The sequence below is a fragment of the Populus alba genome, chromosome 10 (assembly GCF_005239225.2).
Source record: "Populus alba chromosome 10, ASM523922v2, whole genome shotgun sequence".
NCBI classification, from domain to species: domain Eukaryota; kingdom Viridiplantae; phylum Streptophyta; class Magnoliopsida; order Malpighiales; family Salicaceae; genus Populus; species Populus alba.
In genome coordinates this window covers 19042788-19062061 of record NC_133293.1, presented here as the reverse complement: position 1 = coordinate 19062061, position 19274 = coordinate 19042788, and the positions used below count along the sequence as shown (strand labels likewise).

Here is a 19274-nt window from a genome sequence, read left to right as displayed (position 1 = left end):
TGTTAGATTCTACAATTTATTCCTGTCTTTTTTTTTTGTGTGTTTCCAACTATGCTATTGTTTTTACATAAGTCCATATATATTATTCAATGTACATTTAATACAACGATTAAAAAAAAAAATTGAGACCTCGTGATAAAAATATTTTTATTCAAACTTGTTAATCTATCGTGCATGGTTTTATCTATATTTTTTTTTAAAATATTAAATATACATCGAAATGTATTTATTAGTGATAACAATTTCTTTGCCACGGATTACCTAAATTTACTATATTTGATTTTTTGTTTTTTCTCGTCTCAACTATAAAAGAAAGAAGAGACCTTTCAAGAACAGACAAATGATCAAAATGATTTGTTTTTAATTAAAGGGGTTGGGAATGTATTAAATAAATCAGAATATAAAAAATAACAGACAGGCTAGGCCAGGCATGTGTCCCCACACGTGTGGCCTGTAAAAAAAATATAGCTTGCATACAAGGCTCATTAAAAAAGTTATTAGCCCCCCATGTCAGAGAGCGGGTTGTTTTTTTTTTATAAATAAAACGTTGAAAGGTCTATCATTTTAATTTATTTTTTTTAGAAAAATACATATGTGACGCATTGTCTACTGATCTAGTTTTCGGCACAACAAAGTTGCTAGAAAAAACAGGCCTTTGATATTTTTTTTTGCCTATATATTGGATTCTTAATTTATTTTTATCCAAACATGTAGCAAACACTTTATAATCCGGACATTTTCATAGACTCGTCAATGAACTTGAACAATCCAATCATTCACCCCTAAAAAAAAAAAAACAAAATTGAAAAGCTTTCCAAGTTAATACATACCATTTTAGGCATAGGACGGCGAAGAGCACTCGGCGGAAAACTTTTTTTTATTGATTGAAATTTTATTAATATTAAAAAATGATTTTTTTTATAATTAAAATTGATATCAACTGAACTTTTTTTATTTTTTATGGGATTTTTTTTCCCACTAGAACTAGATATTGAAAAATAAAGAAATAAAGTTCCAAATCAACATTAAATTTTTAAAAATTGTGAGAGACCAAAATTGTTTCACTTGAAAAGCTTAAGACCAAGGTAAATCTCTTTATCAAATTTGGAATTTGCCATTTATTTCTTCTATCCTTTTTACTTTGATTATTTTCTATTCAATCTTGCCCCTCCTCGATGTATTTGAAGCAATTTATCTTTAATTTGGCCACAAGATGATTAAATCATAAAAAAATAAAAGCCTGATGAAAAAAATAAAATAAAAGTAGAAGTAAAAATAAATAAATCAAGCAATGAGTCCACGGTTAAATTAAAAGTGAAAGGAAATATAGCACCTGAGTCCAAAATACCCCTCTCCCACATGTTTCAGTTTTTTCCTATAATATAATAATTTTTTATTTCATGCCATGTAATCAACAAAAAAATCCGCTGTCCTCTGATTTTTTAATTTAACCCAGCCAATACGCGTGATTTATTATCTACAACGTAATCAATATTTTTAAATTTGATTTTAATTCGTTTAAATATCAACTAAAATTAATAAAATATAAAAACATGATTCGTTAGTGGACCTAAGGCGGCAAGCGGGCCCATTTGCTAGTGCTGAATTGTAAATACCACAGAAATCATGTAAATCAGCATTTTCGCTCCCCAGCTACTTAACTTTGAAATATGTGGTCACTCTCCTCGTGTTTATGAATCGGCGAGGGCATTAAATGGTCATTTTAACATTGTCCATCCCTGTTATTTGCTCGCCGAGGATAGATGACGATCAAGAGAGATTGGTGGTGTGGTGTGCAACATTTGTCGAGAGAAGAAAACAACGTTGTTGATTTCTTAGCTAAGCTAGGAATGGCCAGGGATGCTGCCGGGCCGGGTCTTTATGGGCTGATCACCTGCTTGGGTTATTTTTTACTAAGATATTTAAAATTATAGTATTAGTTATTTTTTTAAAATATTTATATATATATCACTTTTAACACTAGCATATTGAAAACAATAAAAAAATTAAATTAATTAATTTTTTTAAAAACATTATTTAAAACATAAAATAAGTATTCATACTTTGCTCAGGTTATTTATGTTAAGGTGTTTAAAAGCTCAGGTTATTTATGTTAAGGTGTTTAAAAGCGTAGCAGTGATTGTTTTTTAAAGTATTTTTTGGTTAAAAATATAAAAAAAATAATATTTTATATTTTTTAAAAATCATTTTTAAGACAAACAAATCAAAAAACATAAAATTTTTTTTTTTTAAAAAAAAACACCATTTAAAACAGATAAAATAAAAGTGGGGGCTGCTGGAGCTGTGTTTTTTTTTTACTCCTATATTTTTTCCTACGCCCCCCCCCAAAAAAAAAAAAAAAAAGGATCCCTTGTGACGTTTGTAAATGCAGTTTAAGGTGATTATTCAAGTGCTCTCTATGCTCTCTCAGTGGGTGCAGGGAAATTAAAAAAAAAAAAGGGAGAAAATAAAATCAGTCCAATTAGTAATCAATTCTAGGAAATCTTAAATTCAAATTCCCCACTCGCCAAACTATTAATCCCTAGCATGATAAAATAAGTATAACTTTATATTCGATAATCTCTCACCGAGTAAATTCCAGAGCTTTGGTTTTACAGAATTAATTATTTGCCCCAGTAGAACGTTGAAAGTTTTTTTATTCCTCGATTATCTATGAATTTATATATTTTATTTGATTGGTGTTTTTTGGGTATCATCTCTGAAAGTGTTTTTTTTTAATTATTATTTTTTATATTAATATGATTGTCCGAATCACTTGGCAATTATATAATTGTTTATAACTAGTTAATGAGATTTAAAATGATGTTTTTTAAAAAGTAAATTTAAAATTAATTAAAAAAGTTAAATTTTTTTAAATAAAAAATTATTAACTTCTTAAAAATGTATCAAATTAAAGAGTAAACTTTAATTTCTGGTAATTAAAGAATCGGCAATCCCTGAATGGTAATTAAAGCACATCACTTTTCTCTTGTTGACGGCCCTTGAAGGGGATAAGAAACGAATGTCTTTTCAGCTGGAATTTGGATATCTACCGGCCAATGTGCAGAGTTATGCCCGTGTTACTTTCGGTACCGGAAACTCTCTTTTTTTGGGGAGGAAAAAAGATTTGGCACGGTTGTTATCATCACTTTTTGCGGGGCCTCGATTCCCCTACTTGTCTTGAAGTTGATATGGTTGTTGTTTGTTTCACATTGGAGGAATGGCAAGGCATATACGAAAATATCATGACGTGGAGGCCCCGGCAGGGAAAACAGCCCACCACGTCTTCTTTAACGCCTCCCCTTGACGTGATATATGAATTATGGCCCGCCACCTCAAAGTGAAAAGATTTCCTCTTTTTTTCTCATAAAAGTATCAATTAATAGACGGTACTACCCTACCAGGGATCTTTGAGTGCAAACTTGACACGCAGCATTTGGGATTTTACCTGTGGATTTCAGCTCGGTCTGGACTGTAACTTTGAACGATGGCATTCATCTGCTTGAAAATGTAAATTATAGTTATTTTTTAAAAAATTATTTTTAATATTAATATATTAAAATAAATTGAAAATATAAAAAAATATTAATTTAAATAAAAATATAAAATTTTATTTTATTTTTAAAACTCTAAAACAACAATTAAGGTGTTGTTTATAATTATATTTTAAATAATGTTTTTTTTTAAAAAATATTTTTTTATTATTTTGATGTGTTAATAACAAAAATAATTTTTTTAAAATAAAAAAATATTATTTTAATTTATTTTCAAATAAAAACAAATTGAAAAATAACTGTTAACAAGCTTTTAAATACCCTCTATTATCATGGAGGCAAGCTAGAACACAGGGAATAACTAATACAGGTATAAAGTGAAATCATGAATTAATATGGTGAAATTGTTTGGCATAAATCATAAAAGCAAAATTCATCAGACAACAAAATCGGACTGGTTGAAAGCTTGTGACTCGGGAGACAACACAGGCTTGGAAGGCCCATGAATACAAAATAAAAAAACCCTCAAGATTTGGGGCATTCCGAGAACCGAACTCGAGACCTCAAGCACCAAACGATGGGACTTTACATAGTTTGACTTGGCATTTTGGCAGCTGGGCTGGCAAAATTCTGCCGAACTTTCGACACCAGTTGCAGCCACCTTTAGAAGCTGAAGATAGATGCATTGCGATATCAGTTCAAAACATTAAATTTTTTAAATTTTAAATATATATTTTTAAATTTTAAACAAATAATGTTAACTATTTGTTATAATCATGAGGCAGTGAGGTGTTTTTTCATGGCGCATTCATGAACGAGGAGGTGTCGAAAAGTTGGAGCGAGGTCAACCACAAGCACAACAGGAATCCAAAGCAGCCAAACAACTTTTGATCGACAAGCCTAAATGAGAATGTAATCAATGACCTAATAAGACTAAAAAAATGCAGACAAAAAATCTTTATTAATAGTGATTACTACATGATTATAACTCGTCTCATTAGCAAGTCAAGCAGGCATGCAGCATCATTATCTTGGATAAGCTCTCCTCTCTTACATGTGGTGTCCCACTCTACGCATCTAAACAATACACCGAATTTTTTCTGTAGAGTGCCGTGGATCTTGAAAGCGCTGCCCAGGCCTTTTGACATTTAGAAAATCACTGCCAATAGAGAGAACAAAGCCCTCTGAAAGAGAGTATCTTCATGCAGCTGCACAGTTAAAAGGGCTCGTTTCCTACGAAACTGTATTCGCTCTTCTGATCACCATGAGCAGGATAGCTTGATCTAGTTAAAAAAAAATAAAAATAGATGACAATAATTAGCTCCCAATCCCAACATTTCATACTAGCAGTGCTCTAGCGCAGCTGCTGTGACAAGCTTTTGGCTTGGCTCTAGGAGGGCAGCAGAATTGATGGCTTTCTTATATGATTAGCGCAATATTAACCATGCAAAAGTCAACGCACAATGACAAGAATCAACATTTCTAGCTTCATTAGCTTGAATCTGTATGGACAATGGCATAGGATTCCCAGACAACTTTAAATGAACTTCCATAGATTCAAACTGAGCAATGATTAATTATGAAGTGAATCAGTATATAATGTTCTTCATGCTCATTAAGCCCCCACATCCTATCTTCCCTGTTCAGTGTTAACTCAAACCCTGCGTGTTCTTGTGCCCAAAATGAAGAGAAAGCAGATTCTAGCATATGCTCTCCTCGCATTCCTCGTAGCTTCTGATCAGTGTCATTGCTCTGCAGGAATCGTGGTTCAAGCTGCAAAATCAGGCAAGAAACTATACTTCTAAGCTTGATGACACATGAGGTGAAGTAAACTGGATTTTCTTTTTAGAATGGAGTGAGAAAAAATGAACTCATCATTCTTCTTTATTCTCCATGTAGTTGATTCCAGGCTAAACAATGCACAGCCAGAATTGAGGTCCACCAGATATAAACTAGCTTCTTGGGTGAGTATGGTGCTTGCCTCTACATATATTTATGGCATCCTCGTACAATCTTCTTTATTACACTTTTAATTTCTATGGTAGAAACTGATCACCCCCCCCCCCCTTCCATTTATTGCAGAAATCCGGAACCAAGTTCAAAGACACTATTCACAAGGCTCCATCGGGCCCCAGCCCCATCGGAAATCGGCACAGATCTTCTATCCATGTCTGAGATTGGAGGGAGAGCCTTTTCCTGCTCAATCAATAAAAGAGATGCTGCCATTTGTAGGTCAAATGTTTTAGACATCAAACATCTCCATTGCAAACTTGCAGAAGAATGTATTTTCTTCCAGAAATTGATAATGATATTGTTAGGTTTTGAGATATATATGAATAGTTTTCACAACTTAAGCACCTCGATCTCTATTTCATTACTGGAAGTCCTGCTGCTCCAGCATCTTGCATATGACGTGCGTTTTTCTTATACCTTGGTAGTTTCATTAACTATCAAGATCGACAGCGAAGATACAAAACCTCATCACCAGGCCAGGAGATCATAGAGAATAGCCTGAAAACCTTAACAAGGATTACGCAGGAAACTAACAGGCTGTTCCACCTCCCGGAAAAGTAAATCATTAAAATGAACATCAAAGGTAAACGGTCAACCTCTTGTGCATGAGAATGCTGCCAGTGTAAGAGTGCGGCCAGTTTTCATCTCGTAATTGATCGGAATCTTATATTATTTTGAAGGGCGTGTTTACATAAATTTGCTGTGAATTACTTTTAATCGATTATAGTGATAAAAAGAATTGCTTGATGTCTGCAACCACAAAAAATTTAAAAACTGTGCCTCTCTCCTAAGAAGAATGTTCTTAAAATAAACGTACATTAGTTTTATTTTAAAAATAATAATTTTTTATATAAAAAAATATTTTTACTCCTAAAAAATGCTATCAACTTTTGAATATTCTCGGAAAGAAGGCTCAGAAATTTCATATTTATGAACTAAAATTTACATAGTGATCGTATATTCTATAAATTCTTTTAATAAAGCAGATTTGGGTTCAAATAACTTTAACTTATTTATTAAATAACAAAGATGTCGGCAGCCCAAGAAGCGTTTCACAGAAACTTATTTTTTTAATTTTTAATTAAAATTAATTTTTTAATGTTTTTGAATAATTGTGATATAAAAAATAAAAAGTAAATTATTTTAATATATTTTTCAGTAATAATTACTTGAAAAGCAATAGGAGATACTTTGTTGGATAGCCTTAAAGCCTACGAGACTATAAATAAAAGAAAAATAAAACTTAGTAATTAAGACGAAAAATAAATCTTAGAGATAGATGTTTTATGTTTTTAATATTTTGATGTTGCTGTCATTTAAGAGATATTGTCCATGAGCTTTGGGTTTCCTTTTTTAGGTTTGCTGAAAAATAAACATGAATGGGAGATTCAAGGGGAGCCGGGCCCATCTCAAAATAAAGGAGTGTTGGGCTGCCTCGTTATGAGCCCAATATCGATCGGGCTTTCAAATTAAAAATGAATACAGAATCACGCGGGAAGAAGCTAGATTTGGTTCCCGTGTCTTTGACGCAAGGAAGATAAATAAAATATAAAAAAAGAAACTTCACGAAGCAACGAGAAACTTACCGGCCATTAATATCTTAAATCCATCCACTCATATTTCACTTATCGATTCTTCTCGAAACCCAAAAAAACATCCATAAAAACGGCTCTTTCCACTTCAAATTTCAGCGTCTTTCAGAAATCATCAAGCTTTTTAATAATTCTCTGCTCTCGATCTTAGTCTTAGTCTTAGCTTTGTAGTTTATTTTGTTAAATCAACAATGGCAGGAAAAGGAGAAGGGCCAGCGATCGGTATCGATCTAGGCACAACATACTCATGCGTCGGCGTATGGCAACATGACAGAGTTGAAATAATAGCTAATGATCAAGGCAACAGAACGACACCGTCTTATGTTGCTTTCACTGATACAGAGCGTTTGATTGGCGATGCTGCTAAAAACCAGGTCGCCATGAACCCCGTCAACACCGTCTTTGGTGAGTACATTAATTCAAAACTTCATTTCTTTTCCTTTTTACTCTTGCAGGATCATATATTTGTTTGTTTTTTTAGAATGTTTGAAATATTGGAATTTGCTTTGAATTTAATTTTTTATTTACATAGCACGTATGAAGCAGTTGCGACAACAGTGTCAGAATTAAAGGCAGAGCTTAATGTGAAATTACTGATTATCTTGGAGTTAAGGTGTAGATTTACAGGTTCTTAGTATCAATCGCTTGATTTGGCGAAGGATTAGGATAGATCACATATGTCCTGTCTTAATTATGTGTGATTAATTACTTTAATATATAGAGAAACACGGTCTTTGGTCAAGCACAAAATTAAATGAAATCTTGTTTGGAAAATTGATATTTGATTAGGATTTATCGAAGGTTTATTGGCTGGGAGAATAAAAACGAAGTGTATTTGATTAGTGTGAACCAGACAGTCAGCGGATTGATAATTTTATGGGGATCAGAATAATAGTGAAGCTAAAACAATTAACAACGCTTTTTGTCAATTCTTATTGTGGTTGTGCACTAATTCTGCAAGTATGCTGGTCACTGATGGCGTATTTTTTACGTGAATCGCAGATGCAAAGCGTTTGATTGGTAGGAGATTCAGCGATCCTTCAGTTCAGAGTGATATCAAGCTCTGGCCATTCAAGGTCGTTGCTGGTCCTGGTGACAAGCCTATGATTGTGGTTACCTACAAGGGCGAGGAGAAACAATTTGCTGCTGAGGAGATTTCTTCAATGGTTCTCATTAAAATGCGTGAGATTGCTGAAGCTTTCCTTGGCACCGCTGTCAATAATGCGGTGGTTACTGTCCCTGCTTACTTCAATGACTCTCAAAGGCAGGCCACGAAGGATGCTGGTGTCATTGCCGGTCTAAATGTCTTGCGTATTATCAACGAACCCACTGCCGCTGCTATCGCTTATGGTCTTGACAAGAAGGCAACGAGTGTTGGCGAGAAGAATGTGCTCATCTTTGATTTGGGTGGTGGTACTTTTGATGTCTCTCTTCTTACCATTGAAGAGGGTATCTTTGAGGTGAAGGCCACTGCTGGAGATACCCACCTTGGAGGCGAGGACTTCGACAACAGAATGGTGAATCACTTTGTTCAGGAGTTTAAGAGGAAACATAAGAAGGATATTAGTGGAAATCCTAGAGCTCTAAGGAGGTTGAGGACTGCTTGTGAGAGGGCTAAGAGAACTCTCTCATCCACTGCTCAGACAACCATCGAAATTGATTCCCTGTTTGAGGGGGTTGATTTCTACTCGACCATTACACGTGCTAGATTCGAGGAGCTTAACATGGATCTTTTCAGGAAGTGTATGGAGCCTGTAGAGAAGTGTTTGAGGGATGCTAAGATGGACAAGAGCACTGTCCATGACGTTGTCCTTGTTGGTGGTTCTACTAGAATCCCCAAGGTGCAGCAGCTGTTGCAGGACTTTTTCAATGGGAAGGAGCTTTGCAAGAGCATTAACCCTGATGAGGCTGTTGCATATGGTGCTGCTGTCCAGGCTGCAATCTTGAGTGGTGAGGGCAATGAGAGGGTACAAGATTTGCTACTTTTGGATGTCACTCCTCTTTCTCTGGGATTGGAAACAGCTGGAGGTGTCATGACTGTTTTAATTCCAAGAAACACCACCATTCCCACAAAGAAGGAGCAGGTGTTCTCCACCTATTCAGACAACCAACCTGGTGTCTTGATCCAAGTTTTTGAGGGTGAGAGGGCAAGAACAAAGGACAATAATTTACTGGGCAAATTTGAGCTATCTGGCATTCCTCCAGCACCAAGGGGTGTTCCTCAAATCACCGTGTGCTTTGATATTGATGCCAATGGTATCTTGAACGTCTCTGCTGAGGACAAGACTACTGGCCAGAAGAACAAGATTACAATCACTAATGATAAGGGAAGGCTGTCAAAGGAGGAGATTGAGAAAATGGTACATGAAGCTGAGAAGTACAAGTCTGAGGACGAGGAACACAAGAAGAAGGTTGAAGCCAAAAATGCCTTGGAAAATTATGCCTATAACATGAGAAACACCGTGAAGGATGAGAAGATTGGATCCCAACTTAACCCGGCTGACAAGAAGAAAATCGAGGATGCAATTGATCAGGCCATTCAGTGGTTGGACAGCAACCAGCTTGCGGAGGTTGATGAATTCGAGGACAAGATGAAAGAGCTGGAGAGCATTTGCAATCCTATAATTGCCAAGATGTATCAAGGCGCCGGTCCTGACATGGGTGGCAGCATGGATGAAGATATTCCATCGACTGGTGGCAGTGGTGCTGGCCCTAAGATTGAAGAAGTCGATTGATTTAAATTCTCCTCCAACATTTTCTACCAGGGTTTCATGTTAGTTGCCTTTACTGGCTTTTGTTATGGTTAATTTGGGCATGATGTTGTTTTCTACCCCTGTTTGTCCACTTGCCGAGTGGTAGTGGCTCTCTTGTGAAGAACCCAGCTTATTTTCCCGTTTTAATTTAAATGTATTTTCTTTCCTCTTTTTTTTTTTTTCTCAACCTTCATCTAATATTGAGTTGATAGTATTGTGAATCCACTTGGAATTATTTCTGTGTTTTCTCTATTCATTTGTTTTACATGACGAGGTAGCAGAAGCTTATAGCCTAAAATTGAGATATTAAGCTGTTTTGATAAAGAAGGACATGTCAATCTTGTTCAATTCTATACAAAAGATAAAATTTAAAGAAAAATTAACGGGTTTTATCCATTTTTTATATTTTTTTATATCTGATTGAGAAGTGGTGATTGAATTAGAAATTGAATAGTAAAGAGTGCCTCTGCTCAAGAGAATCAACACAAGTTTTTAAAGGTTAGATTAGAGTCACGTGTTGGGTATGTTGGGTTGATTATTAATTTGGATTAATATAAAAATAAAAATAATTAAATTATAATTTTAAAATTTCAGTTTGAAAATCAATCCAAGACAAAAATTAAAATTCAGTGGTAAGAAGGATTAACTCGGGTAGAGTCGGGTTAACACAAGAATAAAAATGATTATTATTATTTTTATAGTTTTAAAAAACATGATTTAAGGGTCCACCTGAGGCAATGTTTCAAGTTACAGGCCGAGAGGGTTAACCCGAGTTAATCCGAGTCAAAATAAAAATAAAAATAAAAATAATTATTATCATAGTTTTAAAACCTGGTTAGATGATCGACCCAAGACAAGGGTAGATCAACTTTTTTTAAAAAAAACCAAAACAAACTTGTTTTAACCAAAAAATATCAATATATTTTTTATGTGTTTTGTCGTGGGTTTTCAAATGGGTCAGGTTTGGTTAATCTTTTCTCTATTTTTTTCTTAAACCTAGACCGATCCAGGTCCTAGGTCTATCGGATCTCGGGTTGATCCGATAGGCCAATATATATTTTATATCTAGAGTTATTATAATATTTATAATTTCATCACTAAATACAAAACAAAACAAATTATTATTGAGTCCAATACAAAGGCACATCAAACACAAAACATGCAAAATTCAGTCTACCAAACACTCCCTAATACAACGAGGATCGTCTCCTCTCTTAAAAGTTGGAAACAATTCTGTTTTAGATTCATTATTTACTCTTTTCTTGAGCCCTATAATTCCATTTGGGCAAGCATCTAATCACGAGCCCTAAAAAGTTGAAGCCACCAGCAATGCCACCCTCCAATTCAACCTCATAAGCTATCCATGGTTTAGTGGTTCTGCCTCCTTCGACAATTTCAACCTTCATATAGGCTATAATTAGTTAGTGGTCAACGTATCAAATCTAACTTCCATCCGGCAAGTGCTTCTTCTTGTTATGATCACTGGCAATTGCCTCCACGTGTTACCCCTTCTTGGAGTTTGGCAAGTCATAGTTATACACGTGGAGATTGTCGGCAAGAATAATTGACTTGGGCTGTTAATTGAGTTTATTAATATCCAAGATCGATGCACCCATGATCTTTAGCAGAGTTCAACGTACACAAACCTGATGAATCAGATATCATGGTGATGGCCACCGATAATATTGGGACATTCTCCCAGGAAATGAACACGTGAACAGGTCGGTGACAAGGAAAATCTGAAAACAAAGGAACAGCGACCAGTGAACAAGAAATTCGAGACCAGCAGTCATCAACGAGAGTTGAATCGATACATGACCTGCACATAGCCAGCATAACACACGAGCTCCCACTGTCCTAGTGGCAAAGAAATGGAGCACTTTCCGACATGAAAACTGCTACTAACCAGAATAACCAGGCTGTATAATCTGAGTACGCCTCGTCTTAAGAACAAGCTACGACTAACCATCACTTCATGCAGCCCGTGAAAAGAAAATGATAACCGCACCCATTCGCCTTTATTATGACCGGGAGCCGCTAGGGACCCTTTTGCAGTAAGTTGAGAGTTCCGGTTACCCGGGGATTCAACTTGCCTATCACCCCCAGATCAAAAGGAAGAAGGAAACCTAGGCCATACAACCTTACTAGTCGCAATAAAAAAATACATACTCTGCAGACCATCATTGCAGCCGGGCTCTAACATGAATAAAAATTTAATCCAGCTTTGAACAGAAAACAGATAGTAAATGCCTTCATTATTCTCATTGTCTAAAACAAATATTCAAACAGCTATACAATCAGTAGAAGATAGCACTGACAGGAGTATTCTCGCTACCTAACAGCCTCTATTTAATCCATACTACATTTGCAAGCAGCAGCAAGCAGACTCCACAAACAATTTATAAGGTCACACAAGTAGCACAACACAGAAATGGATGCAAACATGAGGTTACAAGTCCATGCTCATCACTTGAAACACGTCCAAGGAGCTGAAAGTTTAAAAAAAGCAAAGCGGTCATTAGTGCATTCCGAAGTCAAATGAGCAACTAGAGTTGTTCCCTTGGGGAATAAGAATAATTTACTTGGTAAAGCCACCCAGTTTAAACATGAATCGCAAATATAAACCTATAAAAGAAAAGACATGAAGTTTCATCTAGCAAAAGGGAAAATATCATTTCATAGATTGCTTCATGGAATGAGGTTAGTAAACAATGAAGCACCAAACACTCTAGCCATCCTTACATCTTCAAACCAATGCCTGTTTCAGGTTGACAAATGCTCATTCACTCCAAGGAGGGGGCCGGAGGCATACACGAACTTCATGTTCTTCTGGTCCTACACGATGCTTGGGCACAATAATTTCAAGCACTGTTCCTGTCTCATCGCGGTATGCTTCCAGCTTTGCATCTTCAGGAATCAGGTTTGGGAGGGGAATTTCCCTAATGAATTCCCCAGGAGGGCAGTGCTCTGGTGTTGGATCTGTTAGCTTAAATGTCCTATCATGCCGCTTAATAAATGGCATGCAAGCTGTACTTGTACAAGATATCTTAACAATACCGTGCAATTTAGTATTCCTCCAAGTAACTTTGACCCTTTGAAGATCTGCAAAGGGCAAGCTGACAATGACTAAAAAGGCTTTATCATCCTCATATATTGTTTTCGCTGCTGTAACAGGCCCATTTACATTCTTCATTACCCCACTGAACTCGTTTAACCATGTTGGCTCAACCGGATGGGTATTCATATCAACCGAATGCAAAAATTCATCATCATTGCAATGCTTCCGCTTGTTGCTAATAGGAGATAAGTCAAGGCCTTCACCATTGCTGTGGTCTGAGGACTGGGTAGACAGATTCAGACCCGTACCATTAAGCAACTTTCTTGGGTGGGCATTTCCATTACTCTTTAGTGCAGCAGGGGTGCGCTCAAGCTCAAATTCTGTGCTTGGAAGGTTCCTCCATGAACCAAAATCACTGGCCTCAGAAGGAATGGAGAAATTGATGTCTCGGCCTGTGAGCTCCACCCACCTCTTCCGCTCTTCATCATCAAGATTAACGAGATTAGGTGATCGAACAACTTCAATACCATGAACACACTGAGGATTGGAGAGACCCCTGTAATGCTTCCTCTGCATCCTATGAGACCGGACAAAGCCCCTGTCAACACTGAATGGAAATGGGGGCTCCCCTTGGCGAGAATGCCCATTCATGTAGCTCCTCAGTTGCATTTTACCCAGGGCATTTTCAGGCCTTTCCTTGAACACCCACATGTACATGTTCTCCATGTCATGCTGAACCAAAAAAGCATCAAGCTGCAAATCAGATTTCTCAAACCCAGAAACACCCTTACTATCCCTATTTATTTTGGATTTTGACTTCTCATTCAAAACAGGCTTGAAATAGAAGCTAAAGAAGAACCAGGCACCCCAAATGCTATCCAGTCGTTTTGCACATTTCTTCGCAACTTTTGGAATAGTGACAATTGTCTCAGTCTCATAGATCTGAGGCCCAAGACCTACATCCAGGATGTCACACGGATCGTTCCAAGTAAGGGGAGGAGGTGGACTAGGCTCAGATGACAATGGGAGATTGATATCAGGAGGCCGTGAAAGAATGATTGACCGGTTCATCTCCCTCTCCAACTCATCATGTGCAAGAGAACCTGAATCCATCGAAAGAAGTGTAGATGGGTGATAATTTTCCATCGATAAAGTCGTTAGAAGAGCTTCCCCCATCACTGTTTATCTTGCTTCTGGGCTTGTGATTTGCAATCCCGGCACCACAACTACTAAAGGCTGATGACTAACATCTTTATTGGACAAGCAAATAAAAACCAAAAACAAAAAAATATAGATATATAAATATATATATCTATATATTTACAGACCTTCGCACCCTCAATCAACAAAACCAAACAAGCAGCTCATAAACATCTTCATGATTTCAAATCCCCACCAATTCCCCCAACAACAATTCACAGAGTTTCATCAAAGAATCAGCAAAACAGCAAATTTTAATATCGGTGTCATTAGCTCATCAGCAACCTGGAAAAATCAAAACAAAAAAAATTAACCCCAAAAAAAAACTCAAAACCCTTTTCCACTTCTAACTACTAATAGTCTAATACACTCTTTACACTTGGAAAAAAAAAAAAAAAAAAAAAACCCACTGCCTGGATGCCTAGAAAACAAAGAAAATAATAGCTTCTACGAGAAATCTCTTATTTTCAAACAAGAAATGAAGAAACACAAAGTGAAAACTTCAGATTTAAAAGAAAACCCAGATGAAAAAAAGGCTGTAAAATCGATACTCTAAATTCTATTCAAACTTATTAAGAACCAAAAAGTGAAAAACAATCCAAAACGAGCAACGACTCGTTAAGCCCTAGAATCAAATACAAATTCTCTGATAATAGTAAGAAAATAAAGTTACAGATTGAAAGCAATCAAATTCCCCAAAAATAGAACCCCATAATCCCAAAAAGAAGAAAAAAAATATTTAGAATTAAAAAGACGAAATCAAGGAGATTCGAAAATTACCTAAAAAGAGAGGCTTCAAAATCCACCCGAAACGGAGACTTTCGCACTCGATCCCTATTCTTAGAGAGAGGTGGGAGAGAGAGAGAAGGAGAGTGTGCAGATAGTAACGGAGTGTGTTTTAAAGAGACGGAGTGAGTTAGGAAAGACCTGCACCAGTTAACCCTACCGTTTGGATAATGGTTGACGTTAAGTAACGGTGATAAGAGCAATTGGAGGGGTCAAAATTGGCGTCTTGTGTGTTAAAAGTGTTTTTGTTAGTAAAAAAAGGGCAAAAAGATAAAAACGGAGAGACAACATGGGGTGATAGTACATTTTTTGTATTGCTTCTGTATTTACTACAACTTTAGATTACCTTTATTATTGTGATAAAAAAAATTAATTATAGGAAAAAATCATTTCATTAGTTAATTTTTTCATACTAAATTCCATACATAATTATATTTTAATTTTTATTTTATATAAACTAAAATAATCTATTTTTTTATTTCACATATAAAAATTTATTTCATGACAATTTTAACTAAAAATATATTTTTATAAAAACTGTAAATATAAAAATAATCATATGCCGAACACACGCCCCGCACATGCTAAGTATGCTACCTCCCATTAAAGCGCAAAAAGAACTCCCCCTCGATACAATCTCCCATTCCTAAGCCCAACTATTACGATAGGATAAGAGCGCAATTCCCATTTTCTTTTCTTTTCTTTTTTAATTAAGTTTTTCAAGTTGAGCGCTGCCCTTTTTCTTTTCCTTGCATGTGCGTTCCTGGAAGTTACGACTTTTTTCTAAGCTAGACATGGAGCTGCTTTTGACTTATAATTACAGCTGGCATTAGGATTTTTTTTTATCTTGATACGGTCCGTTATTTAACTTGAAAAAAAGTTCAGATTATCATGATTTATAATTTTTATTCAAAAAAGATATTATTTTAAATTTAAAAAAAAAAACCCAAGGTTTTTGATCATGGTCAACCTATCTAGCTTAATTTAATTTAATTTATTCAAGCTAATATTAAAATCAATTTACTCAATTCATGGATCAAATTTAAAAACTATGAAATTTAAAAGCTAATTTTAAAGAGTATAGCTCGACTGAATAGATTTTAGTTTGCTCTATGGAGGTCAGTATTGGTTTGAGTTTCACGAGCATCAAGATTGTTGAAGGTTTACATAGTTGTTAATTTTAGGATCTGTAGAATTAATCGAAGTACATATAAACTGGTCTGAATATCTATAAAAGTTATGAAAAAATTTGTATGAAAGAATAATGTATTTATATTTAAGTTTTAAATTTTATTGATGGATATTTTAGTTTTGGGATCTAGCTATTGTTTTATTTGGGTTTATTTTTATTTTTCAAAACATGGGAGAAAAAACACGCTAGTTGTCACGACGTGAAATGTTTCGAGTGGATGCAAATGAAGATCATTCTACGACTATAAGTGCTTCTTTTTATTATTTCGATATTGCAACATCGCTCTCCTTTTCATGACTTATGCTTGATTTTGTCAAAGCTCTAATGAATCTCATGTGAATCTAATCATGGTCTAATTTGGTTAATCATCTGGTCAGTAGAAAAAATAAAATTGAGATCAATATATCAATATTTGAAATGCAATTTTATATGTATATTTTAAAAATATTCCAAAAACTAATTTGGCAATACGTGTATTTATTCATTAATAAAACAAAATAAAATCCTTGATTATAAAAAATATATCGGGTAGCTTATATATGACATTCCATTATAGTAGTCTGTGTTTTTTAAAATATTTTTTTTATTTAAAAAATATTAAATTAATAATTTTTAAATATTATTATTTAAAACCCATTTTTATAAAACAACAATTTAACAAAAACAAACTAAGAACGCATGTCACACTCCTCGAAATAACTTATTTTCATTTTCATCCGTGTTGTAGCTGGGCCCTTGCAGTTTTTAAAATAGAAGTTCAAACCTGTTAAATAACCTGATATGACATTTACTAACGAATCATTGATTGATTTCACTGTTCTTTTTTAAATGTATGAGAATATTCATTTGGATTTGATTTATCAAATAATTGGGGTGCTTGAAAATGTAATTAAAATACTATTTATTAAAATTTAATTTTTTTTTACTATAAATTATTTATTTATATATTTTTTATCATTTTAATTTACTAATATCAAAAATAAATTTAAAAATAATAATATTATTATTATTTAATATATTAAAATAAAACACTTTAAAACACAACTTTTAACACCCCTACAAACAATTCCTTGGTACCGAAACAAGCACATACTCAATCTATCATACATAAGCGGAAAAGTTTTATCGATAAATAATTAATTTACAACAATTTTAATCTTTTAAAACCTCTTCTTTAACTAAACTATCCGATCGTTCTGAAAGATTGTCTTGTAAGTTAAGAGAATAGATGTCACCTTGATAACACCAAATACCTGCAAGGCATGGGTCTCTTCATAATTTTCGTTCCCTCAATTTCTAATGGGACCTCATTTGTATGGATATCCGATAATTTATTTACTTCCCCGGTCCTTGCTCATTTTATTGCCGAGTACTGTGGTTATCACAACATAGTTTGAGGTTTAAACCGGCTAAAGTTTGGGTTATGGATTTGTTAAATCTATCTTTAAACCCATTTAAAAAATTGAATGGATTGAGGTAATTCGATGGATCAACCTGTAACTTGATTAATCCTATTAAATCCAGGTGAGATCTGATAAAATCAGCTCTGGTATTTTTTTTTCAAGTTAAAATGATATTATTTTAATTTTTTAAAATAAAAAATGATTGGGTCAACTTTTTAAATGGGTGAAAAACATATCTAGATTAAGTTAAATTTTATATTGGTAAGTCACAAGATCAACTCACTGAACCATATCATATTTGATAATTATAACATTTATATTTTATATCCACGATGATAAAAATAAACATCGGTTTTGATGTCCTAAAAAATTCAAGTAGTACATGAGTAAGGCATATATCTTGGATAATTGGTTAATCTTCTAGCAATATGTTTCACTCTCCCTTTTAAATGGTTGATGGCCCAATGTCTAATACTCATAAAAAGTCTTATTTGATGAATTTGAAGACTCTACGATGATTAAGTCAATGATTTTTTTAGAGAAAATATAATAATATTATTGAGAGATACTCTAAAAATAAATATACAATACATAATGAAGATTTTAAACCTTTTATTTAGAGAATTCACGATCTATTTATAGCTCATGAGTCTTTTCATTAAGATGAATGACTAAAGTGTAATATTGCCCTTATAGTATTACAGAGATAAAATATCTCATACACATGTATTAATGTAGATGAAAATATATTTTTATTAAAGTTGATGAAAATATGGTAGGTTCTTTAAGGACTTTTATACATTCAATAGGTGTAAGGAGAGTAAAATCTAAAATGCAGCTCTATCCAAGGGAGGATGAGTACTTCCCTTGATTAAGCCCAAAGAAGACAGGCTCGTCTTTTGGCCTACTCCAGTAAAGGAGGGGGCCTTTCCTTTGACTGATCCCGAGAGAGGTTTGTTGAAGGGTTCTTTAAGCCCTTATATTTGGGTTCATCGATAACCCCACAAGTCTTTATGATATTTATATGCAAAGATTTGTAAAAGTACTTGGTATAAAGAGTTTTTTTTATACATATGAGTAGGGTGAAAACCCCAGGTAAAATACCAGAAAGCTCGTATGGTGAGGTGTGCACCATTTTTTAAAAGGAAAACTTTAAATACGTAGAGGTAAACCATAAAGAAATCTATATTTAGAGATTTTTCCCAATAGGTTAAGAAAACCATGGAGGATGAGCCTGTATTTAGATAATTTCTAAGTGCATATAGGAACCATTAAGACAGGTCTATACCCAAGAAGGGGTCTGGTCACACCAGACCATAAAACAACAAAAAGAGTTATATTTTTTTATCTCATCGTTGGATCATGCTCAAATTTTTACAGGAGATTCAGAGGTTATTTTCCTTATAGCAGCCACTGCAATGCTATGCAAACCATAATATCTTTAGATATAAAGCTCTGGTTTTGTTAATTTTTTATTTTTTCTCATTATTTTTTTATTTCATGCTATTTTCAAAAAACAAACTTGTGAATTTAGGGCTCACACTTACGACCCCTTTCGCCTGTAAAATAATTTAGTGTTATTTGTTGAATCGTTATCTTTAGCTTTCGCATGCATTGGAGATTTAATAAGAATAATGTTGTTGTACCAGGAATACCAAGTAAATTCCTTCCCTTTATAGTTATTATAATTTTCTAAAGTTTGAGGTCCATCGCCTCTCTAACAATGACATAGGGAGTGAGAGCCACCCACCAAGGAGAAATCAAACCTGAGAGTGAGAGATTT

At 34.4% G+C, this 19274-nt stretch overlaps 3 protein-coding genes across 3 annotated transcripts; 2 read left to right on the top strand and 1 right to left on the bottom strand.

The window, feature by feature from the left end:
• Positions 1-4824: 4824 nt before the first annotated feature.
• LOC118059740 (uncharacterized) lies at positions 4825-5848 on the top strand. Its single transcript, XM_035072692.2, has 3 exons — positions 4825-5279; positions 5394-5458; positions 5577-5848. Exons 1-3 carry the CDS (start codon positions 5177-5179, stop codon positions 5667-5669), a joined length of 261 nt encoding a protein of 86 aa, XP_034928583.1. The 5' UTR covers positions 4825-5176; the 3' UTR covers positions 5670-5848.
• Positions 5849-7105: 1257 nt separating this feature from the next.
• On the top strand, positions 7106-10023 carry LOC118059735 (heat shock 70 kDa protein 4). Its single transcript, XM_035072685.2, has 2 exons — positions 7106-7504; positions 8102-10023. The coding sequence occupies exons 1-2, from the start codon at positions 7291-7293 to the stop codon at positions 9832-9834; spliced, it is 1947 nt and encodes a 648-aa protein (XP_034928576.1). The 5' UTR covers positions 7106-7290; the 3' UTR covers positions 9835-10023.
• A 2052-nt stretch (positions 10024-12075) lies between these two features.
• LOC118059736 (uncharacterized) lies at positions 12076-15047 on the bottom strand. The gene is made up of 3 exons (XM_035072687.2): positions 14891-15047; positions 12595-14395; positions 12076-12341 (listed from the first exon to the last, which is right to left on the bottom strand). Exon 2 carries the CDS (start codon positions 14084-14086, stop codon positions 12632-12634), a length of 1455 nt encoding a protein of 484 aa, XP_034928578.1. The 5' UTR covers positions 14087-14395; positions 14891-15047; the 3' UTR covers positions 12076-12341; positions 12595-12631.
• Positions 15048-19274: the final 4227 nt, after the last annotated feature.

Bases quoted from the DNA above. Each gene is read 5' to 3' on its own strand.
- LOC118059740 (XM_035072692.2), top strand. From the start codon at position 5,177: ATGAAGAGAAAGCAGATTCTAGCATATGCTCTCCTCGCATTCCTCGTA. The intron at 5,280-5,393 runs GCAAGAAACTAT...TTCTCCATGTAG, and splicing joins GGTTCAAGCTGCAAAATCAG to TTGATTCCAGGCTAAACAAT. The intron at 5,459-5,576 runs GTGAGTATGGTG...CATTTATTGCAG, and splicing joins GATATAAACTAGCTTCTTGG to AAATCCGGAACCAAGTTCAA.
- LOC118059735 (XM_035072685.2), top strand. From the start codon at position 7,291: ATGGCAGGAAAAGGAGAAGGGCCAGCGATCGGTATCGATCTAGGCACA. The intron at 7,505-8,101 runs GTGAGTACATTA...CGTGAATCGCAG, and splicing joins CCCCGTCAACACCGTCTTTG to ATGCAAAGCGTTTGATTGGT.
- LOC118059736 (XM_035072687.2), bottom strand. From the start codon at position 14,086: ATGGGGGAAGCTCTTCTAACGACTTTATCGATGGAAAATTATCACCCA.